General features: G+C 46.1%; 2 protein-coding genes across 2 annotated transcripts in view; one reads left to right on the top strand and one right to left on the bottom strand.

Moving 5' to 3' along the window:
• The first annotated feature begins 71 nt into the window (after nt 1–71).
• ATP1A1 (ATPase Na+/K+ transporting subunit alpha 1) lies at nt 72–26,653 on the top strand. The gene is made up of 23 exons (XM_075765000.1): nt 72–359; nt 6,845–6,958; nt 8,046–8,105; nt 9,096–9,299; nt 9,656–9,769; nt 10,349–10,483; nt 10,683–10,800; nt 12,361–12,629; nt 13,532–13,730; nt 15,162–15,271; nt 16,691–16,825; nt 17,383–17,575; nt 18,063–18,238; nt 18,780–18,916; nt 20,727–20,877; nt 21,418–21,586; nt 22,198–22,352; nt 22,707–22,830; nt 23,557–23,702; nt 23,830–23,960; nt 24,550–24,651; nt 25,783–25,874; nt 26,314–26,653. Exons 1-23 carry the CDS (start codon nt 348–350, stop codon nt 26,340–26,342), a joined length of 3,075 nt encoding a protein of 1,024 aa, XP_075621115.1. The 5' UTR covers nt 72–347; the 3' UTR covers nt 26,343–26,653.
• The window catches only part of CD58 (CD58 molecule), a 114,984-nt gene continuing 89,133 nt past the window's right edge, over nt 803–26,653 (bottom strand). The window contains exon 10 of the mRNA XM_075765070.1: nt 803–812. Coding sequence (XP_075621185.1) covers nt 811–812 — 2 coding nt within the window. The 3' untranslated portion in view covers nt 803–810. The remainder of the gene's footprint in view (nt 813–26,653) is intronic.

Raw genomic sequence — 26,653 nt, 5'->3', positions numbered from 1 at the left:
CAACGCTCCCACCCACAGCCCCAGTCCCGTCGTCCTGCCGTCCCCGCCTGCCAGCCAGCCAGCCAGCCGCCTCGAAGGGGCGGGGCAGTGAAAGCTCTTTATCGGGCGGGAAGCCGGCTGCTCTCTGAGCTGCGGGTGGCTGCGGCGACAGAGAGGAGCGATCCGGCCGGGGGTAGAGAGGGGCGAGGCGAAGGAGCGAGAGGGAGCCGCGGAGGAAGGAGGAGGAAGCCGAGCGGCGGCCGGGGCGCTGCTATTGTTCCGCACCTGCCGCCGGCCGGGACACGTGGCGCCGCTGAGCCCCGCTTCTCGCCCCCAGCCGCCTGACCCGCACGCAGCCGCCCGGCACCATGGGCAAGGGGGTGAGTGGCGGGGCCCGGACGGACGGGCTGGGGCGGAGCGCGTAGCCGGGGTGTGGGCGTGCGACCGGGAGTGGGAAATTCAAGGAGCCGGACCGTAACCGGTCCCCCTTCCCCTCCGGCTGGGGCGGGCGGGGCTCCGCTTTGTCTATGCCGGGCCGGGGGAGGGGGGGGAGTAGCGGGTGTCGGCCACGTCGTGTGTGAGGGCGGCGGGGCCGGCGCGGACGGTAACGGCTGTTGGAGGGCGGGGCCGGGGCCGCCTACCCCGAGCAACGTGCCCTGGTGGCCGCTCGCCGCCGGCGGCAGAGGAAGTAATGGGGGGCGGGAGGCGCACACGGCGGAGCGAGGCGCCGGCGGCCTCTCCCCGCGGGCCGGGCCGCAGACATGGCCGCGGAGGGGGGCCCTGTGCCGGTGAGCCCGGACGGGGGGGGGTGGCCCAAACCCCGCCGCCTTCTCCTTGACGTCGAATCTCCCCGAAAAGGGGCCTCTCGCCCCCGGGCGTGTGGGGCCCGCAGCCCCCGGGGCCGGTGTTATCTGATGCCCTCTTGGAGCTGAGCTGCGGAGCCTGGCTGCTGCCCTGTCTCCGAAGAGTACTTTAGACTTCTTGAGACACGAGGGCCCGGGGGGGGAGGGAACGGGAGTTGTCAGGATTATTAGGGCCTATTGGGGCTAATTTGCCTATTAGTAGTATTGAGGAGGTGATGGGAGTTGGTGGCAGGAGGAAGGTGATCGCCCCCCAACTTGATGTGTCTGTGCTGTTAATTGGGGTGATAAAAACCTCGCAGAAGGGCCGCGCAACAGTTTCTACCCTCTACCAGCGTTGTTTCTACCTTATAGCCCGCAAGGAGGAGAAGTCCTCAGACTATCTTTTAACTAAAGAAATGTGTATGTGAAGGCTCTTCAAAACGGGAGTGAAGACTTTTTGAAGTTGGACGTTGCGATCGAGCGCCCATGTGTGGAGCAGAAGCACCTCTTGGGTTGCTCCAATTTTATTTTATGTTGGAAAAGTAACGACCAGTTTCTGGGGGTTATTGTTTGGATGTTTTGGTTTTTTCCCTTCAAATAGTTCCCTGTGTATTTATATAGTTGGAGGTGTGTAGACCTGTATTTACTTTTGGTTTAGATTTGTTCCTGGAAAATTCCCAAATTTCTCCGCTTTTTGAGAAGAGGGTGACTGCATGGGGCCTTGAGACACAGAGACAGTAGCTGTACCTGCCTACAGGTGCTCTGTGCTTCCCAAGCGCTGGTCAAACATTGACTTGACTTTGCATTGTCCTCATCGGTGCGGTACAACAGCGGCGATGTGGACATAACTGCATGAATAGTAGGGGAGCTGCAAGAGCGTGGCCGAATGGACAGTTACATGGAAAAGGGGGTTGAGGGGTGTGTGGGGTAGGTTTTTGGGACCCTTTTTTTGTGGTCCGTTCCCCCCCCCGCCCCCAGTGAAGCTCTTTGATGCTTGGCATGATGTGTTTCAGCCTGGTAGGCAACAGGCAGTGTGCACAGTTAGAGGTCATCTAAGAGATAAAACATAGAGGGGGGATTTAATGGTGGTGTAGTCTTCTGGGTGCTTTAAATCATTAAAGAAACCTTAAAGAGTTGTGTGTGTATAGATGAGTGCAGTGCAAAGGGCTTTGGGGGCTTAGGCTACTTTGGCTGGACTAATAACAGGAGGTACAAACACCTTCTAATGTAGAAGGCTGTTGGCTCTCTATTCCATTTCAGATTTCATAGGTTGCATGGATAATAAAGCAATCAGCCTGAAACTGAAGTGCCGACACGAGGAATAATTTGGCAGTGTACGGCTGCCTCAGGCTTTCTGGTAGCAAGCCACAGGATTTGTTCATTTCGCAGTGAGAACGCAAGTGGGTAATTGGGGACCCCCTGAAAAAATGGGGATGTGAGAGAGCAAGGCTGTGAAAAAGGCAAGTGTGTGGATACAACGCTGAACAAGCATGTGCCTGCCCTGAGTTAGGGTGCCCGAAAAGGAAACCTCTTTCCCATGGGAGCATGGGATGGAAGACAAGAGTGTAAGTGTGAGAGAACCAAGTTTCTTGTCTCTGCAGCTGCGAGGAGAAGCCGAGCGGAGCGTCTGTTTTACTTTAAATGGTAACGGGACGAGGGGAGGGCCATGAGCTGCCTGTGTATGTTGTTCAGCCCAAAAAGCAGATTATCCAAGGGGGTGTGCATAGTGGACGAGAGCAGACGAGATTTCGTTTTTGTTCAGAGCTGCCTGGAAGCTGTCTACTGACAGCAGCGTGTTTAACTCCATCTCCCTCACGGCACAGGCATAGCACAAAGTTGTTAGTGTGTGCTTTGAGTAGCTTCTGGACATCAGTGCTAATGCCTGAACCCCAATTAAGGTTTGTTTTCCTGTCAGAAACTAGGAAGGCTTATTCCATAATGGCCCAGCTGAGGGAAAATTATGCAAATCAAAGCAATCCTTATCTGGTGCAATTAAGAAATCGTAATATATTGCTCTTTCCCTCCCTCCCCCATCTTTTTCATTCCCACTTTTTATTACTATGGCTAGAGGATACTCCTTTTGCCAAAGAAAACCCTGGGCCTAGTCAACAAACGTTTTTGCAAAAGTGCTGTAGTGGAGTGAAGGGTCTCTGGCCCTGGTCTCTGGTGTGTACCTGTGGTTTGCAATCCCACAACCCAGTGGGATCCTGACCTGCTGAAAACTGCAGAAGGTCATGCTTCACCCGGGCCTTTTCAAGGCATAGCTGAAGTCACCAGTCCGTCTAGGGGAGAACTGTGTCCAGTCCACTCATCTTCATGTGTTTGATGACTACTAGAGATGTCTGGATTGATGGTAAAGATGCACTAATATTCTAGGCAAAGTGTGGGAGATGACACTCTGTAGTTGGCACAGCACCAAAAAACCAGGAAGGGCTGCTCAGCTGTGCAGTGGTGGCATTTGGAAAGCCGGCTCTGCACTTGAGTCTTTGAGCAGCTCTACAAGCAGTAGAGATGTTTGTCCTAATATCCAGAGAAGACTTAAGGTGTGTGGGTAGTCCTGGTTTTACCCTGATGGTGAAAACTCTTGCAAGGTTTAGATACCTTTTCATGGGAGGAGAGCTTGTCCTTCCATAATTTGGGAAGCAGCAGTCTGCTCACAAGGAGCAATTACTAGCTGTTGAGTAAAAACTGCTTTGTACTGTCTGAGAGTCTGTTCAATTGATGCAGTTGATTAGACTTTTGATTACAGATGGGAGATTGAACGCAGCTCTTGGGAAGGAGTGAGAAGGATCCAGAGAAGGCATTAGCATCCCTTGTAAGATTATGAAGGGTCATGGAGCTGTGTTTCTAGTCCAATAGGCATAGCCCGTATCATGACTTGTCTGGTTAATATATTTACTGAAGACTGTCTCATGAGGCAGCAGGACAGTAACTTTTCTGTTTTCTCTGCACAGTTGATTATAATGACATAAGTACTAAAACAGACCAGGCCTCCAGAGACTGCGTAATTTATTTTGGCTCTTACTTGACATTTCTTGTTGGATTAGGTGATGTTAGAATAGGGTACTTCTGAGCTGTCTGCTGATTTGTACCCCTCCCGTTTCCTGGTCAATCACGACTTGTGTTGAGAACATCAGCCATGAACGGTTTAATTAGTCCAGAGCGGAAAAGCATAAGCTGTATCTGAAAGACAATAGGATTTTTCGCGGGCTGTATAAAATTTCTTACGCTGGTGTGTACAAATGTTGTGCTTAAGCCAATAGAAAAAAAAAATCTTGCATGGGAAAAAACCCAACACCCTGTGTTGTTTTTTCTGTGGCAGTTTTGATGAGTCAGAGTTCCTAGGCTATGTCAAGTAACGGGTGACATTTCTGATGAGACAGACCTTCCTTTGTTCAGGCCATGTGATTAATTCTTGGTAAGATGCGGATCTGGAGTACCATCGGCCTTCTTATTGTACGGCAGGAAAGGGAGGGGAGAGTGGGGAAATCCTACGACGCTGAGGGGTGGGATGAACCCCTTGTCCCCTGGGCAGCCCAGCCAGCACAAGTCTGTGTTGAACAGATTGGGCTCATCTTGTCAGAAGAGAGGCAGTGGCCCTAAGGCACAGAACAGGGGCAGGGATTTGACTCTAATATATGTGTCAAGTTCAGATTTGAATGATGGAGCAGGAATTTCAGACTCTGCACAAAAAGGTCCTATTGCACCCAGCACTCCTGATCCACCTTTTCTGTAAGGGTGGGATGCAGTACTAAAGCAACAGAAGGAAGGTATTGTGCTTTTTTGTTTTGTGAGGTTTTTGGTTGGTTGGTTTTTTAAACTGAGGAACTCTGAGCTCCTCAGTAAGATGGACTCCGTTAAGACCCAAATACTTGGGTGCTTAAAGAAACAAGTAACTCTATCGCTTTTTGTTCTGACTGCTTATCGCCTGGGGGTTTTGTTCAGGTTTTTTTTAAGCAAATCGTGCTGAACGAGGGCAGTGAGCTTTTTCATGTTTGCCCACTTGTAGGTTTTTCTCTGCAGCTCAAAGAGCTAAACACGCTTATATTCTTGGTCTGTTCATTGCTGCCCCTGATAAGCTGAGTAACTTCTCACAGAAGTTTCAAAGAGGCTTCAGATCACCTGCAGGAGCTTGCTGAGCTTTTCTAGGGGGAAGGGGTGAAGCTGAAGGTGATGGACTGCTAGTCAAGGCACCATCTCCTTCACCTTCATTAGAAATCATTTCTCATCTCAAGCAGTAATCAAAAAGCATGTGTTTTGTGCAGGACTGTGTTGGAACTTGTCTGCTAGAGCTCTAGCAGAGAGATGCTTCATGGTGACTTTTTGTGAGTTGCCCTGTGGCAAATTCTTGTGATGCTGGAATGCGAGGACTGTGCTGGTTTAAGTTCTGTGGCTTTCTTTTTTAAGAAGTGAAATGGGAGTTAGGTGCAGGGAAGAGAATGCCAGGAATGCTGACAATCTGTGGTTCTGTGTCCTTTTCCTGGACAAGAGGAGGCAAACAGCTCGGCTCTGCTCCACTTACTAAAAACTGTTTCCATTGCACAGCTCTGTAGCTGCATGCAAGGATATGGGGGATGCAAAGCCTGCCTTTACTGTACAGGGCAAGAGAGGGCTTCAGTGCATGTGAAATGTATCGCTGTGGCTGCAGAGTGGTGTGCACAGAGCTTTCTCAGAATAATAAAAATCCTTGTCTAGATGTGACTGGGTTCTTTTCTAAAAGTGATCTTTTTCTTTTTTTTTGGTGTAGTTTCACTTTTGGTTTTGTTTTTTACTTCTGTTGGAGAAAATAATAAAGATTTCACATGCTTGCTGCTCAACAGGACAGTTCTTGGATCCTAACAATAGTTTCTGTGTCCAGATTGCTCTCAGGAATCCAGTTTGTCATTTGAGGTGCTCGTGCAAAGATCAAGCAAGGCAATGCCTTTGAAATGTTTTCTTCATCTTGTTAACGGTTTGACTCTGGTACTACTAACTGCTGTTTAATCTCAAAATACTTCTCAGGGATCTTATTGGGTGAAAATCTTATTGCATAAAACTTGGCAGGGATTTAATAGGTCCCATGCAGAAGAGAAGGGAGGGATAAGCTGCTATTGGAGGCTTGTGAGAGTCTGGAAATGTATGGAGTCCTTAATGAAGGAACTGCACTGTGAGGCTATACTGGTGCCTGGTTTTGGTACCTTACTGGGTGTCCAGAGTTCTTGCAGTTTGACATTATTTCTGTCTGTAACTCTTGTGTACTTTTTTCTTGTCTTTTAAGTAATGTTTATATGTGCTACATCATGATTTGTTTGTCCTTAGATGCTTGTTTACCCCATCATGACAAGATCTAAATCTCTGCATGATTTCACATAGAATTAACCATAATGAAAGAGAATGAAAATCCATCTGAATAAAGAGGCTTTAAGTGCATCATCTGCACTATGAAATGTTAGCAGGACCGAGCACAGATTGAATCTGTGAAACTGTACTACTGCTTTGTATACCTTTCTTGCTGGTAAAACTACCATAAACTGAAGGCAGATTTCTGTTGCGTAACCACCTAGCTAGAGTGCCAAACTGAGAATGAAAGTGTTGGAGCTTATCCTCCAGATTTGTCCAGTCACAGATACCACCTCTTACTTATCTTACTTATATCAGTTGATAGGCTGCTGCTTGCCAGAGGGTGTGGAAGACTGAGGGGGAAGGAGGAGTTAATGCTTTGAAGAGAACATATGTATGCACTCAGGAATTTATTTCTTCTGCTCTTCAGCACTTTTTCAGCTCGATCTGGGGCTCACACATCAAGACTGAATAGCATGTATCTTGCTTTCCTCTTAGCTAGACTTGTACAATGGCTGTAATCTGTGTATCGGGGATGCTGTTGAGCAGACTTGTCTGCTCACTAGTTCATTTTTTTATTTATTGAAGTGGCATAACTTTAATAAACCATAATCATTTTGTCTGCCTGGCAGTCTCGTGTGTGTGTCTACTGCTGTAGAAGTTGACTGTAAGGTGCTGCTAACGTACTGCATCTTCTCTTGCAGGCTGGAAGAGACAAGTATGAGCCCACTGCTACATCAGAGCATGGCGCAAAGAAGAAAAAGGGGAAGAAGGAGAGGGAGAGGGACATGGATGAACTTAAAAAGGAAGTCTCAATGGTAAGAGTGTAGAGCACGGCAAGAGCAGCTTTAAGAATATTCACTGCCCCCAAAGTCCTGTGCTTCATGTGACTGAAAGAAAAGAGCTGGTGTCCTGACAGCATGGTGTGATTGAAGGTGCTGATCTCCCTTCTGGTCCCCCTCTGTCTCTAAGCCAGACATGCTGCAAGTGTTTCAGCATCAAGATGATCATATAGCAGCCCTAAAAACATCACTTCTCAAAAGGCACTTGACACGGAACCCAAGTCTCTGCTTGCCTGTGTTATCCATAGCACAGTGTAGCTGCATTTCCTCACCCAGGCAAGTGCTGTCTGGATAGCAGCATTGCAGGCTTTATTGTGCTGTCATGTGAGTGACACTGCTGTTTTCATTCCAGCTGAGGAGTCGAGCCTGTACAGCTCCATTTACTGCTGGCCTCTGCTCAGACTGACCTCAGTAGTATTATTGCTTCTAATCATGTTTGAGGCTGTAGGGAATGTCTCCCACCCCCATCTGTGAATGCTGGATGATGCTATACATACATCTATGCACATCATCCAGCTTAGATCTGCTCTCCTTGATGTTGATAAAGATTTTGTTTCTGTTCTGTAGCTTGCTTGAGATTTTTGTGTTCAGTAGCAATGCTAACTTAGAGCATCTGCTCCCTCCTCTCTTTGGGGGAAGAAGCACTGCTTAAGCTTGCAGAATTACTTAAAAATGTGTGAAATTATGGGTTAAACTTCTGTATATTCCTTCCCAATTCCTTTCCTTTCCCCTCCTAGCTCACACCCTCCAAAAAAAAAAACCAAACCCAAAAAAACCACTGAGGCTTCACAGAATTCTGCAAGCGTAAAGACTGCACTTTGTTTGAAAAGTCGTGTTGTACCCAAGTAGTCACAAGAACAATAAAGATGAGACTGCTCTGAGTTGTGGAATGAGACTGAGATTCTCTCTACAGAGAATATGAGCTAGAGTCTTGCTATCTCACTGAGCTGTTACAAATAGGAAACCTGGGGTGGGGAGTGGAATTGCTGAGCTCTTGCTGATCGGCCTGCAGGGACTGTGATCTCTCCCCCTGCCCCCCCCCAAACAATTTCTTGTCTTTCAGGATGACCACAAGCTGAGCCTTGATGAACTTCATCGTAAATATGGAACAGACTTGAGTCGGGTAGGTAGACTTTGTTTTCCTTCACTCTTTGCCATGATCTGAAAAGGAACAATCTCTGCTCAGAGCATTTCACAAAGGGAGATCTGGGTGGTCTGGGGTTTTTTTCCTTTGTTTAATCTCCCCTCCTCCAGTTAAATTTTCCAGGCTTTGGGAGAATTGTTGAGCTTACAAATACTTCTCTTCGTCCTTCCACTGTACAGCCTGGCTGCAAAACTTTAGTTAGAAACAAAGTCACTGTTATCTGCCCCTGAGTAAAGGTAAAGTTGATTCTTGGATTATGTTTTTTTCCTGAGGAGCTTGCAATAAAGGCAAATGTTTGTTATATTGCAAATGTAGTCCAGTGAGCTAGCACGTGGCCAGAGACTTAAAGATGGCTAGTAGCAGTTAAAATTTTACCCTTTTGTAGTAACAGGTGTGCAAATGTCCTAGCTAACCTCAAAGTCCAGTGCAGAAGCACTGCAGTGATTTTGCACCTTTGCTCTTGTTTGCTTTGCTTAACACATTTTTTGCATGATTGCATATAGCAACAAGTCTGTTCTTACTCTATAACAGCACAGAGATTTGCTTATTTCTGTCAAAGACCTTGGCTTCTGAAAGATGAACTTCCTGGAAGGCCAGTCCAAAATGTCATCACCTTTATGGCCCCCAGCTTTCACTTGTTCCATAATTTGATAGGATAGGCTGTTCCTCAGAGCTCAAAGTCTGCTGCTGCAGCCTTCTTGTTGCGCCCTTCTTCAGTGTTTGTAGCCTCATGGCCTGCAGCTCCTCAAGTAGCATCCAACATCCCGTAGCTCCTCTTTTGGCATTCCGCTTTCACATCCTGCACTTGTGTTGCAGAGCCCTGGCAGCAGCGGAGATCTGCATTACCTGTTAGCATCTTCTTACTGCTGTGGCAGGACTGCCTGCCTTTTTGAGCAGAACATGGACAAATTCAGTTACCTTCCCTAGTCAGTCTTGCCACAATGCCTATAAAAGGAACCTCTCTTCTAGGGTTTAACTACTGCACGTGCAGCTGAGATTCTGGCTCGTGATGGCCCAAATTCCCTCACACCCCCACCCACCACTCCTGAATGGGTCAAGTTCTGTCGGCAGCTCTTTGGAGGATTCTCGCTCCTGCTGTGGATTGGTGCTATTCTATGTTTTATGGCTTACGGCATACAAAGTGTGATGGAGGAGGAGCCCAACAATGATAATGTAAGTAAAAATGTCTGGTTTACCTCAAAGGCAGGGTGAGCAGCCTCTTTGGCTCAAAGTAGATTAACTTCCTCTAAGCATTTAGTCCAGAAGCTTTTTCCCATAAGCACGGGAAATTCAGTGGGTGAGCTTAACACAACTTGGAGTGCTTCCACGTAATGAAACGAACAGTCAGCTTCCTTCATGTTGTGTTAACAACACTAGCTTGTGAATGGCCTTTGTGTACAAAATGTACAGAGACTGCAAGCACCCCTATGCTTTGTAATGGCACACTTAAATACCAAGTGATTTACCTGGACAAACCGGAAACCTTTCAGGCAGATCATCCTCTGACTCACTTTCTCTGCTCCTTGTAGCTGTACCTGGGTGTTGTGTTGGCAGCTGTGGTTATCATTACTGGCTGTTTCTCTTATTACCAAGAAGCAAAAAGTTCCAAGATCATGGAGTCTTTTAAGAACATGGTGCCTCAGGTATGGAATACCTCATTTCCTTGATCTGCCAACCTGTAGCTTGTTCAAGGTTATTCACTGTTATAAACATGGACTTCAATTGCAAAAGGCCTGGCTGTGAATGGTATGTATTGGCTTTTAGCAGACAAGATGTCTCTTGTGCCAAGCTGTTAGTGTGGGTTAACGTTGAGGGGTCTACGAGACTCCTTTCTTTTTATGCTCCAAGTAACTATGCTGATAGTCCAGGGCAGTTCCTGGCACCCCGTGAGTTCTGCTAGCTTATTAACATTCATAGGATACTTTCTTTATAGTCTAGGGAGTTCAGTAACTGGCGTGATAAGCGGTAAAACTCAGATTCCTTCACAGACAGGGTCTGTATCATACCTAACCATCTTACTGTCACCTTGGCAACAAGGAAATTTAATATTAGAAAGTAAACATGGCTACTTTTCTTAAATAACGTATGTATCAGAGATGAACATCTTGGTACAAGTAGAAACCTTCTAGAACCATAGCACAACTATTTTAAGATACTCGGATCTCTTAAACCCCTTCTTAAGAGTTGCTTTTGACACACATTGTTTCTTTACTGTTTTTCAGCAAGCTCTTGTAGTCAGAAACGGTGAGAAGATCAGCATAAATGCTGAAGGTGTTGTAGTTGGAGATCTAGTGGAGGTGAAAGGAGGAGACAGAATTCCAGCTGACCTTCGGATCATATCTGCACATGGTTGCAAGGTACAGCAGTGACAGGCTGTCTGAAAACTTCTTTATTAAGGATGATGAATTAGGAGACTTTCTTTGAAAGCAGACTATACTGTGAATGGGTGGTGGAGTGGAAGAGAAGGGCAGAGGGGGAGTGCCTAGTGTTTTATCTGCTTTCATTGCTGAAGGCATCTACCTGCTTGTGTATGACAAAGTACTCTCTTTCATGTAGGTGGATAACTCCTCACTTACTGGTGAATCAGAGCCTCAGACCAGGTCTCCAGACTTCTCCAATGAGAACCCACTGGAGACAAGGAACATTGCTTTCTTTTCCACCAACTGTGTGGAAGGTATGTGGCTCTCCTACTTCCTTGAAATACTAACAATGCTAAGGATTGAACTGCATAGGTAGTAATGCAGATACTTTGTGAATTTAGTGTATTAGTTGGTAGCCTACTCGTACCATGCAAGAGCAGGCTGGAAGTTCCCAGCAAAGGCTTTGCCCGTTCCAGCTGCAATACTGTACAATGGGCAAAGAAGACCCCACGGCACTAGTGTGTTTTTTCTTTCTTGCTCCTCCTAGAGGAGTGTCTATTTGGTGTGTCTTCATAGGAGCATTTGAGCATGACTGCCTTCTAAGAGCAGTGTTAAAGTGCAGATAATATAATGTGACCCAAGATGGTTAGGCAGAGCTATAAGAAATACTACAGCTGCTGCAGAAAGCAGGAATTTCAGACACCTCTGGCAGAACTTACTGCTGCAGCTCTGAGTATGGTGGTAGGTACTCTTTGTGCTGAAGCACCTTTTCTACACCCACGGAGTGTCAAGGTGTAACTGTTCAGTGATGGTGTAGAATTCTGCCTGATTCCTATTGTGTCCTCTCCTGACAGAATCTCACCAGCAGGCTGTCCCCTGCTTTTCCTCCTACCCTCAAAAAAAGCCCAACCCAACAAAACGGAAGGATATTTGTATCAGAAATAGTGTGGCCAGCAGGACTAGGGGAGTGATCGTCCCCCTGTACTCAGCACTGGTGAGGCTGCACCTCGAGTCCTGTGTTCAGTTTTGGGCCCCTCACTACCAGAAAGACATTGAGGTGCTGGAGTGTGTCCAAAGAAGAGCAACAAAGCTGGTGAAGGGTCTAGAGCATGAGGAGCAGCTGAGAGAACTGGGGTTGTTTAGTCTGGAGAAAAGGAGGCTGAGGGGAGACCATATCACTCTCTACAACTACCTGAAAGGAGGTTGTAGCCAGGTGGGGGTCAGTATCTTCTCCCAAGTAGCAAGTGCTAGGATGAGAGGAAATGGCCTCAAGTTGTGTCAGGGGAGGTTTAGATTGGATATTAGGCAAAATTTCTTTACCGAAAGGGTTGTCAGTCATTGGAACAGGCTGCCCGGGGAAGTGATTGAGTCACCATCCCTGGAGGTATTTAAAAGATGTGTGGATGTGGTGCTTAGGGACATGGTTTAGTGGTTGGACTTGGCAGTGCTAGGTTAATGGTTGGACCTGATAACCCTAAAGACTCTTCCAACCAAAAAAATGATTCTATGATATTCTTGATCTTTCTTAAGAGTCTCAAGGAGAGAAAATGGGCCTCCCATTAAAAGAGGGAAGGGAATACTTGTCTACTTCTTGAAGATGGCTTCCTCTAATTCCCTGCAGTTAGCACTTGATTCCCTGGGATAGAAGGGAGAGGGCACACAGCTTGATTAGTCACATGAGAATCCTGTGCAGCACTTGTCTCTATTTATTTCTCATGTTGCTAGAGAGTAAAAGAAGCTATGGTAGGAGACTTTGGCCATTGGAATGCCTACCTGCATTATCTTGGGCGAAGCTTGCTGAACTCTAGGATGGGCTGAACAAACTCCATGTGTTTTGGGAAGGGTTTTTGTTTTCTAAAACCTGTCTCTCCTAGGCACTGCCCGTGGCATTGTTATCAGCACTGGGGATCGCACTGTGATGGGCCGTATTGCCAGTCTGGCTTCTGGACTGGAAGGGGGGAAAACTCCAATTGCAATGGAGATTGAGCACTTTATCCATCTCATCACTGGAGTGGCTGTGTTCCTGGGTGTCTCCTTCTTCATCCTTTCACTCATCCTTGAATACACGTGGCTGGAGGCTGTAATCTTTCTCATTGGGATCATTGTTGCCAATGTCCCTGAGGGGCTGCTTGCAACGGTCACGGTGAGTGATGTTGGGAAAAAAAATTGAATGAGTTAAATATATGTATATGTGGTTCTTGTGGAGTGCTTCATGCTCGGTGTGTATTCAGAGGTAAACGCTAAAGTAATGGAAGGTACTCTGTGGTGAATGTGTAAGGCTAGGCTTTATAAAGTTGGTGTATTCAGGCTAGTTGCCTGAATCAATGTCAAGTTCTGCAGCCCATGAAGACGGGCCCCTGAGCTAGACCTACAATGCCAATCCTCTGTGCAGAACTGAAGTGAGCAAGACTAGGAGTTCTGGACTAGTCTTGCCTTTTTCTGTGGCAAGAAGGGCCACAAACTGTTCAGGGTTTTTACACCCACATGCACACCAGCCCCTCCAACCCTGAAGGGCTGGCAGGGCATCCAGCAAGCTTCACTCCAGTCCCAGCTTTTGATCAGGGACCTGGCAGAGGTTCTTGTAAGTTTGGTTTCCCAAAGAGATGGTGGGGAGTATCTAGGTGGTGTCAGTTGTCTAGAGGGTGGTGGTGGACAAGGCTAGAGGCTTCCATGCAGTCTTAAGAAGCAGAGCAGTAACTGAGCCAGGGAATGAACAGTTGGGAGCAGGAACCAGATAAGAGCCTGTGGCGAGAAAGGGTAACTGGGGCTGCTCACTTCCTACACCAGTAAGTTGCAGCCCTATCATCAGAACTATTTTGGGCCTTCTCATATGTGTCCTGAGTCCACCTATTTTGAGTGCTCCTATGATTAAGGAACTTTAACTGTTAGTCCGGGGCATGTTATTTCCTTCCTAATGTGCTGAGAAGCAGGAGACTGAAGCCTTGCAAGTTATTTTCTGGAGATTTTGTTATGAGGAAAATGCGAGTTGGGTAGCAGTGTATTAGTGTACAAGCACATTTAACTTGTCATCTTCCTTGTCTCCAGGTATGTCTGACACTAACAGCCAAGCGTATGGCTCGTAAGAACTGCTTGGTGAAGAACCTGGAAGCTGTGGAAACCCTGGGCTCCACATCCACCATCTGTTCTGACAAGACAGGCACTCTGACACAGAATCGCATGACGGTTGCACACATGTGGTTTGACAATCAAATTCATGAGGCTGATACTACAGAGAACCAGAGTGGTAAGACCATCTCTTTGTGCTTGAGGCATTTCATTTAAAAAATGGCTTTTTTCTGGGTCTTCCTGTATACCTGTACTTCTAAGAACCTGTGTCTAGTGCTCCTATCCAAGTGAAGTTCACTGTGCAAGGACTTCTAACATATGATCTGCAATGAGCATTAAAATTGAGGCAACACATAGAAAGCTTGCACTGTACTACAGTTCTGTTTAATCCTTAAACACCATATATGATTTTGCTCAGAATTACTCCATTGGAATTTGAACCTCTTGAATGTTCAGCCTCTTATGTTTGTCCTGTACATAGGAACACTTGCTGTTCTGTACTTCAAAGTACCTGATTATTTTTGCCAAAATGTGTCTGATGGAATTGCCCCATCTTAAGTCTTCTGAAGGTGTGGACAGCAGAGGTATTGACCCTGATAATAAATTACTTGAGACTGGACGTAGATGGAAATTTCCCATGTTGAACTAGGTGACAGCCCTTCAGTGGGGGTTTTCCCAGAACATCCTGGTTGCGTTTGCAGAGCGGTAGCAATGAATGAGGTGACCGTAAGACTTCAGCCGGAAGTCGCTTTTAGATATTGATAAGAATCTGAAATCTGTGTGCTGTGCAACTGAGAGAGGTACTTATCTCTCCAGAACTATTCAGTACAACCAAATTCAGGAGTTTCCTAGCTGTCATCTACCTTTGGAAATGTTGTGCTTGCGACATGTTACTAGCATAAACTTTTTCCAGTGTTGCTGCTGCACCCTGCCCCCAACCACTCCAAAACATTGTGCTTGTCTGAACCACTTCAAGAAGAGTAAAGCAGCTTTTTTGTCTTTAGTGTAAAGTACCAAGCTATAAATAAAGTGTTATTTGGAAGCACTTGGTTTTGGCCTGGCAATGGTTCGCTTGGCTGCAGTAGAAATAAACCTAGAAGATTTCACTTCATGGAAAGTACATTAGCTTATCAGTTAACTGTCTGTTCAATTCATTTCCCTTCAAGCCAATTTAAAAGCCAGCATGGGAGAAAGCAGTATCTATCTTTATTTAAGCATTGTTCCTTTGGGAGCTATTTCATCTGATTCCTGGGTGATGGATAAAGTGAGACAACCTGGAGGTCGAACCCAGCATCCCTTACTCAAGCCCCTCAAAGAATGTTATCTGTCCAGAATCTCTGGCTTTGTCAGCATGGTCTCTGCAGTTACTGGAATTTTGAAAGCAGAGGTGTTTTCTTCGCTGTTACTATTTCACCCTCAGGTCTTAAAATAATCAGCTGCTTGTCTTGATGTACCTGGGAAGGGAGGTGGATCGAAAGAGATGCAGTGTGTTAACATACTCTCTTTCCTATTTCTGAGCTAAAGGCTTCTTGCTCTTAAGCCTGTGGGATTTGGGGCTTACGTGATTTTTTGGGGGGGGGCCTTTTTGACATTCTTCCTCTGCTTTCAGGTGCTTCCTTTGACAAGACCTCAGCTACTTGGAGTGCTTTGTCCAGAGTTGCAGGTCTCTGCAACCGTGCTGTGTTTCAGGCCAACCAGGAAAATGTACCAATTCTTAAGGTGAGTTCTTAACAGAAACATTTGTCCTATTCCCCACCGCCGCCCTCCCATAATGGTAGTGAGATAACGTCCTGTGGGTCACAGGAACCTGCAAAGTAGAGGTATCTGCCACTCCTAATCTTTTCTGCAGTCTAGCACTCTTACAGGAGATGTGCTATGAGCAGAGGAGATAGGACTGGGAAGACATTTCCCACAGCAGACTCCCTGCCATCCACTAGCATCTAGTCTGTTTGTGAGGGCAGATACTTCAGACAGGGCTAGGAAAGACCAGAAAGCTTTCCGAGGCATTTCCCAATGTCTGGCTGTTCTAAGAATCGTTATCTCTGGCATTGTAGTTTTTTAAGTGTACGAAACACCCAGTTCTGGGAGCTGGGAGAAGTAGGTGCCAGAGCTGGGGGAGCAACAGGTGTGGGAGGCTGTCTCTAGCCAGCCTGTTCTCACTGGCAAGCCTTGGCTTTTTAAGCGTTTGCTGGTTCAGCACTGGTGCACATGCTGGCATAACATCAATTCAGATTCCTGCTTCTGAACTGTGACCCAGCCAGGGCTGAAATTAACTGTACAGTGCTTATAATCTGTCAAATTCTAGTCATGTTGCTTAGTAAACTTCTTCCCAAGGGTGTTCTGATGCTGTGGTAATAGAAATGATGGAACAAACTAATTTTTTTCCCTAGCACTCATCTGACTATAAATTCAGGTCATGTTTTTTTAGACCTAAGATAAAGAGCTGGAGTTCTTTCCATCTAAGGAAGACTTGGGAGGGGGGGGAGCTTTGAAAAGTCTTTAGATACCACAAAGTAGTATTAAAAAAAAGAAAAAAAAAAAAGAACTTCTCATGGACAGACCAGAAAGGCAAGAAATATTTGGTTTAAATTGCAGCAAAGGAAACTCAAGCAGGACACTGAGCACATACAGATCTCCAGGGCTGAGAACCCCCATCTACAATCTTGACCAGTGCTAACCTTATGGGGGAGGAGGCATGGATACATTAAATCTTCTCTGCCAGAGGCTTGATAAACTGATGTTATATTGCAGTGGGAGAGCACATGCAAGTGTTTCTGTGTGCATATCATCAGTCTTCATCTCACACTTGCTTCATGGCAAGCAGCTTACTGCAGTTCTTCTCAAAGTTTACCCTCTTGCAGTCTACCTGACTGCACCTGGTTTTCTGAGTTTCTCTGCTCTTCAAAAGGGCTTCTTGACTTTGGCAGCAGCAGACTGCTGCTCTCTCAGGCTGAGAGGCTCAACATTCTGAAATGCAGTATTTGTCAGTATGAGATAATAGAATTATTTAGTCTTTGCTCTCATATCATGTTATGTAGAAACTGGGACTGGGCTGAGATGTGTACGCTTTCTTTAAAGATATCTGATTTGTGGTGAGTCCACTGGGATGTACGCTTTGATAGTTGTATCTTTCCTCAGAGAGCTGTGGCGGGAGATGCATCTGAGTCTGCACTTCTGAAATGCATTGAATTGTGCTGTGGTTCTGTCAAGGAGATGAGAGAAAGGTATCCCAAAGTGGTGGAAATACCATTTAACTCTACCAACAAGTACCAGGTAAGCATAAGTCCTCTTGAGGGATAATCACTGTGTGAAGTATTTGCATAAATTTGCACACAGTGTGCCTCAAAACTTGTTTTGGCACTGAAATCTTGTCTAGCCATTACTTGCTTGTGGACTGCTCAAGGCTATAAATTTAAGTTAGTGGACCATACTTAGTTACACTGTGTAAGAGCTTCTGGACCTGCCTTGATGCTAAGGTGTCAGCTGCTGGGGAAAGACCAGATAAGCTTCCCACCTGTGCAGCAGAAGTGCACAGAGAATGGAAGAACTCAAACCTGGGAATAGGAATGAACTGCTGAGGAATTACCTTAACAGGTAGAACATGGATACAAAAAAGGGTCATTGCAACACCTGTGGTTATGTGTTAATGTTAAAGAATACATAGTAATTCCTTAGTTTGTGAACATCTTTAAAGTGTAGGTAAATTAAAACTAGAGCAGAGTATCACAAACTGTCCTGAGCTACTGTAGGCACAAAACACTGAGTGATGGTGATTACTCATGACCTTCACAGTACGTGTCTATAAACCAGTTTCATTTCTTCCACCCTAGCTGTCTATCCACAAAAATGCAAATCCATCAGAATCCCGTTACTTGCTGGTGATGAAGGGAGCTCCAGAGAGGATCTTGGATCGCTGCAGCACCATTCTCATTCATGGCAAAGAGCAACCACTGGATGAGGAAATGAAAGATGCTTTTCAGAATGCCTACCTTGAGTTGGGAGGCCTTGGAGAGAGAGTGTTAGGTAAGAAAAAGCAGCCTGAATAAATTGGAAAAGACTTATCCCTCATGCTCCTATGCAGAGTCCCCACAGATTAAGTGGAGGGCTGTACTGTTCCTGCAGTGTAACCATAGTGTTGATTTAAGGTCACTTCAGCAATTCATATAGAACAGTCCTGCCTCTAATCTAAGAGGCAGCCTGCAGGGTTTTGTCTTGCCCAGCAGCTGGGTTGCCTAGATCAAAATGAAGCAAAGCATTTGGGGCCTTCAGTCTCCATGGGGCCACGTGGTATTAGATTTGTTCCACTGCATGTGAACCAAGCTGTGTCAAGGCACCTAGCAACAGCTGTTAGTTAGCAGAATCTGAGTGTGACTTCTGCCTCAATGGCCTTGGCCAAACCTCTGATGATGCCCTATTATTCTTGCGTAGCTGTTACAGAAGCAATAAGCATTTGCGCTCTCTGTCTCTTGATATGTAGGAGCAGAGTAAACATGGGTTTGATGTGTTACAGGATTCTGTCACTTGGCTCTGCCTGATGATCAGTTCCCTGAAGGCTTCCAGTTTGATACAGACGACGTGAACTTTCCTGTAGACAAACTCTGCTTTGTAGGACTGATGTCTATGATTGACCCTCCTCGTGCTGCTGTGCCAGATGCTGTTGGCAAATGCAGAAGTGCTGGGATCAAGGTATTTTAGTCCTGGGTTGAAAATAGCCTTGCTTTTATACCTGTGGATATAAAGGGCTTCCCTTACTCTCTGTGTTGCTGTAATGTGAGTGAAGTATTGAACACAATTTAACTAGTACTACTTTAGGCTTCATTTCTGAGTTAAATATAAATTATTGTATGTTAATGGCCTGATAAATGAGTTATACCCCATACTGCTAGGGCACTGGCAGGTGCTGATGGCACAGTGTCCCAAAGCATGTGATTTGGCTTGGGTGTGTTCTGCATGTCCCACAGTACTGAGATAAGAGAGCAAAGCATGGGCTGGAAACGGAACTGGACCTGTTGATTCAGGATTAACAATTTCCTTTGTCTTTCATCCACCTTAATCCCTTGCATGCTGGTAACAGGTTACTGCCTGTGTCTCAGGCTTGCTCTGTGCCAGGGTTCGCTAGCAGAACAAAAGCCACGTGGCCTTTTCAGTCTTAAGGGACCCAGCCTTTTGGGCACTGTTGCTCTGTAGTACAGGCAAGGCTTTCATGGCAGTCTGTTTTGCATTTCAGGTTATCATGGTTACTGGAGACCATCCGATCACAGCCAAAGCCATTGCCAAAGGTGTCGGCATCATCTCTGAGGGCAATGAAACAGTAGAAGATATTGCTGCTCGGCTCAACATTCCTGTCAGTCAGGTCAACCCTAGGTACTGACCGGTGGGGAAGGCTGTTCAAAGAATTAAGCATTTGCCTCTCTTCTTGCCTGGGATAATCCCTCAGCATCTCTCCCTAGACATGAAAAGCTTGGCATCTGCTTAGCTCAGTGTGTTGTGGCTCTTCAATGTGCATCATGAGTTATGTGAAGAATGCACAAGACTCTTGAATGTGCATGGGCAGTAGTTAGCCCCTTACAGAGAACTCAGGCAGTTTCTCTGTCCTTCATCTGCCCTGTAGCTGCCTGTCCTGATGGCCTGTCCCCACACTGGGGGAAAGAAACAGTTGGCTGGGTGGAGTCTTGATTCCCCCTGCCCCAGCTAAGCATTTGACCTGCCTGGTTCATGTCACTGCACCAGCAGCACGCACTGGCCAAAGTAGCAGGCAGAAAAAGTATCTGAAGTGGCATGGGGGAGGGAGGTGGCTGTTTGGGGACTGCTTTGAGCAATGTTGCTGCAGAGCCTGAAACCATGTACTCCTGTTGATTCCAGATCTTTAAAGAGAGGCTAGGTCTAGTTTTGCCCCCAAACATATACTTGGTCAAGCTTATTTAGTAAGATAACTTAGAGATTCATGGGAAAACTCTGGTAAAAAGAAAACATCTAGTTAGTCACAATCCAGACTGAATGAGCACCAAAAGTGAACTCTGTTTAACTGTTTCGTACTGTTTAGAGAAAAGACCTGAAACGCGACCTAGAAACTTGATCACTCAAAGCCCAGTTCTGCCCCTCTTGCTCTTAAACTCTCTTGTGGGTCTGACTGCAGGTGTGTGAATGGAGCAGGACTTGGGCTGGGTAGAGGAATTGACAGCAGTCAATAGCTGCAAACAGAATAAATGTGAAATGGAATTCCTTCCTCTTAGGAGTTAATGTTTGCCCTCATAGCCTAGCACAGAACTGAGGCATCCTCAGAAAATGCGCTTCGGCATAAGCGGGCTGCTTGCATTGCTTAGCTTGACCCAGCCTGTATTTGGGCTGGAGGGTAGCCATGTAGCTTATGAACTGTCAATAGAGACACCCTGTGGAATGAAATTGCTTGGGGAAGACAAGTATTGTGGCTGAATTCTTCCCCTCTTTTTTGAGGGTAACTTCACAAGCTAACAATGCAGGCCAGGGATCACTGGGCTGTGTGACGGAGCAGGTCAGCAGCTGGCCATAAAGACAGGGAAGGAATTTCCCTGGCTAAACTGGCTGATGTCATGAGCTGTGTGGATAGTCTCCTAGACCTATAAGGGATGGTATGCTGGGTTACAGAGGTGGTATTTTGCTGTAGCGTGCAGGGTACCAAACCACTCTAAATATAACGTTGCATGCTTTTGTTGCTGAAGAGTGTAAAATAGTCTGAACTGGCATAGCGTGAGCTTTCTCTGTGAAGAGCCATGTGTAGATCATCAGTCTGTTGCAGAAAGGATTGCCTGCAGAAGACCACAGCATCTCATGATGTTGGAAGCTAACTGCCAGAGCCAGGGGTTCCTTTCTTGCAGAGAGGCCAAGAGCTGTGGAAACAACTAGTCTTTACCTTGATGCATTTTAAAAAGCCATAGAAAGAATTAGTCTGCTCATGGGGCTTTTTGTCTGTTGCTTGGCGCTATTGTCCTGTCTCTTTCTTTGTGTTCCCCATCTACCTTTTAAACTTGGAGCATCAAACTTCGATGCAGAGGCTGCCTGGATTAGTACTTAGTCTCAGCAGGAGTTGGTCTTTCCCTAGAGTGCTGAAGAGTTGTATTTTTATGGGGCAAATACAACTAATGAGAAATGTAGTTTAACTTGTGAAGTAAAACATTATATTGTCTCTTGATTGCAGAGATGCCAAAGCTTGTGTTGTTCATGGCTCAGATTTGAAGGACATGACTAGTGAGCAGCTGGATGACATCCTGATGCATCATACAGAAATTGTCTTTGCCAGGACATCTCCTCAGCAGAAGCTTATAATTGTGGAAGGCTGTCAGCGACAGGTAAAGAGAGGGAGTCCAAGGATTTCATATTGGAGAAATCCCCAGACAGATATCTACAAACTACCAACCAGTGCTGCTTTCTGAAGTGGCACAGCTCAGTCTTCTCGGTGCCCTCAGGTAAAGGGCCAGACTAGATCTGAAGTCTGTCAGCAGCCTACAGCTGCTGCTGTCAGACCACTCTGCAATACATAAATATAAAGATCTTGCAGGAAAACAGTTTCAGCTTGTACTGAGGCTTTCTTCTGATCCTAGGGTGTTTAACACACTTAATTCCTAAATGCTCTGGAGGTGCTTGGGAGAGCAGGATTCAATGTGTTTATAATATATATTGTCTAACATCTCCTTTGGAGAGGGCGGCATGGTTTTCTGATAAGCCTGATCAGAATGGGCAAAGGGGGGTGAGGGGGGGACAGGGAGATCACTTTACAGCAAAGTGAACTAGTTTTTTATGCTTCATCTCTTCAAGATAGGAGAAAGCTTTTCTGCCCAAAACATCTTAAATGATGATTTCAGTCTTTCCATCCTTCTCTTTGTGACTAGGGTGCCATTGTAGCAGTCACAGGTGATGGTGTGAATGATTCCCCTGCCCTGAAGAAGGCTGACATTGGTGTTGCTATGGGTATTGCTGGCTCAGATGTCTCCAAGCAGGCAGCTGACATGATTTTGCTGGATGATAACTTTGCCTCCATCGTCACTGGGGTTGAAGAAGGTGAGTTTATAACTTGTGTGCAGTGGTGGCGAAGTGGCATGCTTCGGCAATGTTACTTACTGATTCCCTCTAAGTAGGGGTCTCTGGAGGGCCCCCTTTTTATTTGAGCTTGTCTCTGTGACAAGTGTTTTCAAGGAGGGCAGCACTTTCCTCCTCCCTTCAAAGTCTTCTCCCTTTCCAATGGGACGTGCATGACCCTTTGGGTTGGGTAGCAATAGGAAGCAGCTGACTAACAAAAGCTGCTTTGTCCTTTTGCCTAACACTGACCCTACAGTCATCTTTGCCAGCGGAGTCTGACATGTTTTGCTCCCTGATGGAGCAATAGCTCTCAAACAGGAGCAGAACAGAGTACCTCCAGTGGTTCCTGATGATCTTCAGAAACCAGGGCTTGGTATCCTACTGCTGTATGCAGTGAACCCTGAATGCTGTGACAGAAATATTACTCTGTATAGGTGATGCCGTGCATGGAGCGCACAGTCTCACCCTTACATGTAAGAGAACTCTTCAATTTGCTGCACTAGCACTTTCCATTTCAGTGTTACTGCCTGGAGCTACTTGGCTGCCTTCTGCTGCTAAGTGAGAGTTCTGTTGTTCTCTTTTCCTTGCTCCAGGGCGTCTGATCTTTGATAACCTGAAGAAGTCCATTGCTTACACCTTGACCAGTAACATTCCTGAAATCACGCCGTTCCTGATCTTCATCATTGCAAACATACCCCTTCCACTGGGAACAGTCACCATCCTCTGCATTGACTTGGGCACTGACATGGTGAATGTCTTATTTTGTCTGAAGAAATACAGGTGTTCATAAGTACTCTCAAGAAAGGACAGGTGGAAGGAACATGCTTAAATACAGTTCTTTCTAGTGTTCTGGTTTAAAATAAGTGACCATTTGATACTCCCTTAATCCACACTCTCTATCTCATGGCTCTCCAAGTCTGAGGATCCTTCAGTTCCATGTAAGGACAAATTCAGGATGGGGAGGTGGGGTAAGGTCCTTCCTGAATACTACAACTAGGGCTTTTGGGCAGTGCTCTTTCTCAGGCTGAAAACATGGGGCAGGGAAGGCTATATACAGTGGAAAATTGGAATGGTTCTAACAGCAGTCCTACTACCTCCAAAGGTCCCTGCTATCTCCCTGGCATATGAGCAAGCAGAGAGCGATATCATGAAGAGGCAGCCCAGAAATCCCAAAACAGACAAGCTGGTGAATGAACGGCTGATAAGCATGGCCTATGGGCAGATTGGTAAGCTGGTCTGTTTTCTCTGCCACTGATTTGAACTTGGTGGTAGTGGGGGTCGTACACCATCCTGAATCAGCGACTGTCCTGCTTATTTTGGTAGAGCTGAGGCTTGGGGATGTGTAAACCAGAACCTCAGGCTGTTAAGAACTTGCCGTGATTCTTCCCCCATGGCACATAGCAGTGGCTTGTGCAGCTTGATCCATTGAATCGCTTTCACAGTAATTTTGTTTAATTGCATAGCGCTGTAAAGGAACTGGCTGACAACCAGATCTCCTCTGGTTCAGACTTGTTCAGCAAGAACATAGATCCCATTGTTAGTTTAATTAGAAGTAAAGGATTCTCTCCAGCGTATCCATAAACACACAGTATTAGGAGGCTTGATTAAAGGCAGCTACAGAGACATGCCCAGTTCACAGGATGGGAGCTCATGCTTAATTGCAGCAGACCTTGGGAACCTTCTTGACTGTATTTTGCAAGGGTTGGGGGTGGGCAAGGCTTAATGAGAATACAAAGGGAGTTTTATCTTGTGTCCTTGAGTACCATGCCATCGCAGCACAGGGCAGAACAGAAGTAACTGTACAAAGCTGGGAGCAGAAGCTGCTCAGGAGACTGACCCCCACAAGGAGTAATCTTTTAGATGGCTGGGGTCTCCTGCAAACTGCTTTCTGTTATAATTGCACTGCACGGTAGCTTCATCAGTTTTATCATCCTTTTTTTTTATCTGCTTAGGTATGATCCAGGCCCTTGGAGGTTTCTTCACCTATTTTGTAATCATGGCAGAGAATGGGTTCTGGCCTTCTGGCTTGCTAGGGCTCAGAGTTCAGTGGGATGACCGATGGATTAACGATGTGGAAGACAGCTACGGGCAGCAATGGGTAAGTTTTTGAGGCACAGTTTAGAGGCTGCCAGCCAGAATACTAATGCCTAGTAAACTTGGTGTGAGCACCAGAGAGCAAAGGCAGCGTGTCTGAATGAATGCTCTCTGCTTTGTCTGCTTCCTAGACCTACGAGCAGAGGAAAATAGTGGAGTTCACTTGCCACACAGCCTTCTTTGTCAGCATTGTGGTTGTGCAGTGGGCAGACTTGATCATTTGTAAGACCCGAAGAAACTCTGTCTTCCAGCAGGGGATGAAGTAAGTCAGGCTGTCCATGAAGGATTTAGAATTGGATTCCATGTATTCTCCAGCACATGGTATTTCTAGTTCTTTGACCCAACAGTGTCTGGTCATCTTGGCATAAGTCTTGAACAGTCTGGTGCCTTGGTGTAGTAGATAAGCAGGCTGGGTGCTCTCTTTCTTGTAGTACCTGCTATGGTTGTCAGGCTGAGACAAAGTGAAATGCTGGCTTTTGCTGGCATTGTCTGTGGGAGCTAGCCCACCTCAAAGGACAGTGATGTACCCCAGCACACAGCCTTGTGCAGCAGCAGAGCAGCCGATGTATCAAAAGATCTGGTGGCATGAACCCCCAGCCTCCTTCTGAATTTGTGATGAAAGCAATTTCTGGTTGACTTAGTTGTGAACGGGAATATCTCAGTGTAGAGGCATAAAAGACCCTCCTAACAGCTGTGCCATCAGCATGGATGACCTGATAGTCCCCACCTGATGGACTTCTTGGCTAGACTACAGTGTTTGTTTCCATTCACTATCATGTGGCAACTAGGTGTTTTTTAGGATGTCACCTCTGAAAGTACTCTGTCCCTGACTGCTTTCCTATTTCTACTAGGAACAAGATCTTAATATTTGGTCTCTTTGAGGAGACTGCTCTGGCTGCCTTCCTGTCCTACTGCCCTGGGATGGATGTTGCGTTAAGGATGTATCCCCTCAAGTAAGTCGCATCATGCTTTTTGTGCAGCATAGAACAGTAGTGCTCAGGTGGGGAGATGGATCAAAGTAGTTGTGAGCTTGTAGTGCATGAAACCTAGTCTTAACCCAGAAGAGTTCAGGCTAGAGGGTGTGAGAGATCCTTTGCTGTGGTGTGGCACACCAGGGGTTTGCTTTTCTTTACCTAGGGAATGTTTATGTTTATGTTAGTCTGCACTTCAGTGCCCCACTAAAAATTAGCAACACCACTTCAGTTGTACTAGTGTGCTGCAGTGCAGCTGCTCTTGTATTTACTTGCGTGGGGCATTTTTATGGGTAGGGGACTGCACCTCTAAAGAAAGCCACTTGAATCACTCTAAAACATAGGCTGGGTGACTCCTCTTTTAGTGAAGAACTGGTGATGACACCATATGCACTTTTCTACTTCCCACAGAAATAGCACAAGTAGTAAAGTCTTTTGAAAGATGCTACGTAGATGCAGATGACCAGTTGGTGCATAGTAACTTTCCTAACAGTTTGGAGGGTGCCAACATCTTAAGTGTTGCTTAACAGCATTGCAACATTTCTCAGCAGGGTTTAGTCTCAAATTTTGAACAGCCCTCTGGCTTAAGTGCCACAAAATCTTCATGGCAAAAAAAAAAAATTCCTGGTCCATCTTGCATTCCATTCAGAAGTGTTGTCTGGAATTCAGTGCTGAAATGTGAGCATTTCCTAACAAGAAAGCTGGCCTCTGCCCAGTGCCTGCAGCAGCTAGATGTTAGCACGTGTAAATCATAAGGGAAGCCAATGCAGTTCAAGTGAGCAAGGCTGTGGGCACAAAGGTTATGTGTGCTTAGAGGAAATATTGCCTGATTGATAGGTGGGGAGGTGCTGGTACAGAGATGAACAAAGGTGCTGTGACACACCTTGTGTTGGAATTAATATCCAAAAGTGGATTAATCTATTTCAGCAGAAAACTTGGTGGTGATTCTTGGCTTGGAGGATTCTCGGCTGAACCACAGCCTTGTGGGAGCTGGTGCACTGGCAAGCTGGGACATGCCAGCCTTCCTGCACTTTCTGTGCTATGAAGTCAGAGCCCTGCTAGGCAAAGAGCATCTCTGCTGCCTGTGTTCTCACTGTCTTCTCTCCCAAATAGGCCGACCTGGTGGTTCTGCGCTTTCCCATACTCCCTTCTCATATTTCTATATGATGAAGTCAGAAAGCTCATTATCAGACGCAACCCTGGTGGTAAGAATATGCTGCTAATCTGTGTGTTTCCCTCCCCACCTCTTCATGCTGCTGAGCTCTAGAAGCTCTGACAGTGCTCAGGGACCTCCAGAGCACTATGCAGAGGTGTATTTTACTGTTTTCCCTTCTTCAACATTAACAGTGCAGTTAGTTCAAATTAAGGACTTCCTCTGTTACTTCTCCTGCAGTATATGAAAGTACCAATGTAGTGAAGTAGATGGAAAAAACTGATTAATTTTTGGGTAGCTCTAGAAAGCTGGAACAGGGCCTGAAAGCTGCAGCACATCAACAATTTGGCAAGATTTTTTCCATTGTGGTGGGTCACTTACTAGCTCAGGTGCTACAGTGCAAGTTTTCAGAGCCTATAAAGGAGCTTTCATGAACCTCATACTTGGTGTGCCTTGAGACTAACTCTGCTTTCTCCCTCCTCTTCCTTTAGGTTGGGTAGAAAAAGAAACCTACTACTAAAAAGCGCCTGTAAAACATTCCACGCACAGTCCATGTCACCTCTCCACCATCTCCCCTGTGTGCGTACTTCATTTTTGCAAGCGCAGAACTGTGCCTGGGCAGGAGTGAGCTGAAATTAAAGGAAACATGAAGAAACGTGGACTGGAGGAGAAAGCAAGGGGGAGGTTGGGGTGGGGGAAGTGTTCGACCATCAGTCCATGGGGATCAGAGTTTGAGTAGTTTTATGTGCCTTTTTGTTTTTGTAAAAGGAAATTGAAGATTTTATATGTGGATTTTTACAAATAAAGATGGATTATAAGAGGATGCCCCCA

Source organism: Balearica regulorum, chromosome 1 (genome assembly GCF_011004875.1).
Source record: "Balearica regulorum gibbericeps isolate bBalReg1 chromosome 1, bBalReg1.pri, whole genome shotgun sequence".
Classification (NCBI taxonomy): Eukaryota; Metazoa; Chordata; class Aves; order Gruiformes; family Gruidae; genus Balearica; species Balearica regulorum.
Note: the sequence above shows the minus strand (reverse complement) of the source record. Positions and strands in the feature narration are given on the sequence as shown.

What these genes read in the sequence shown, in the direction of transcription:
- ATP1A1 (XM_075765000.1), top strand. An exon ending in ATGGAACAGACTTGAGTCGG is followed by an intron (nt 8,106 to 9,095) that starts GTAGGTAGACTT and finishes CCTCTCTTCTAG; the next exon opens with GGTTTAACTACTGCACGTGC. An exon ending in AAAATGTACCAATTCTTAAG is followed by an intron (nt 15,272 to 16,690) that starts GTGAGTTCTTAA and finishes ATCTTTCCTCAG; the next exon opens with AGAGCTGTGGCGGGAGATGC.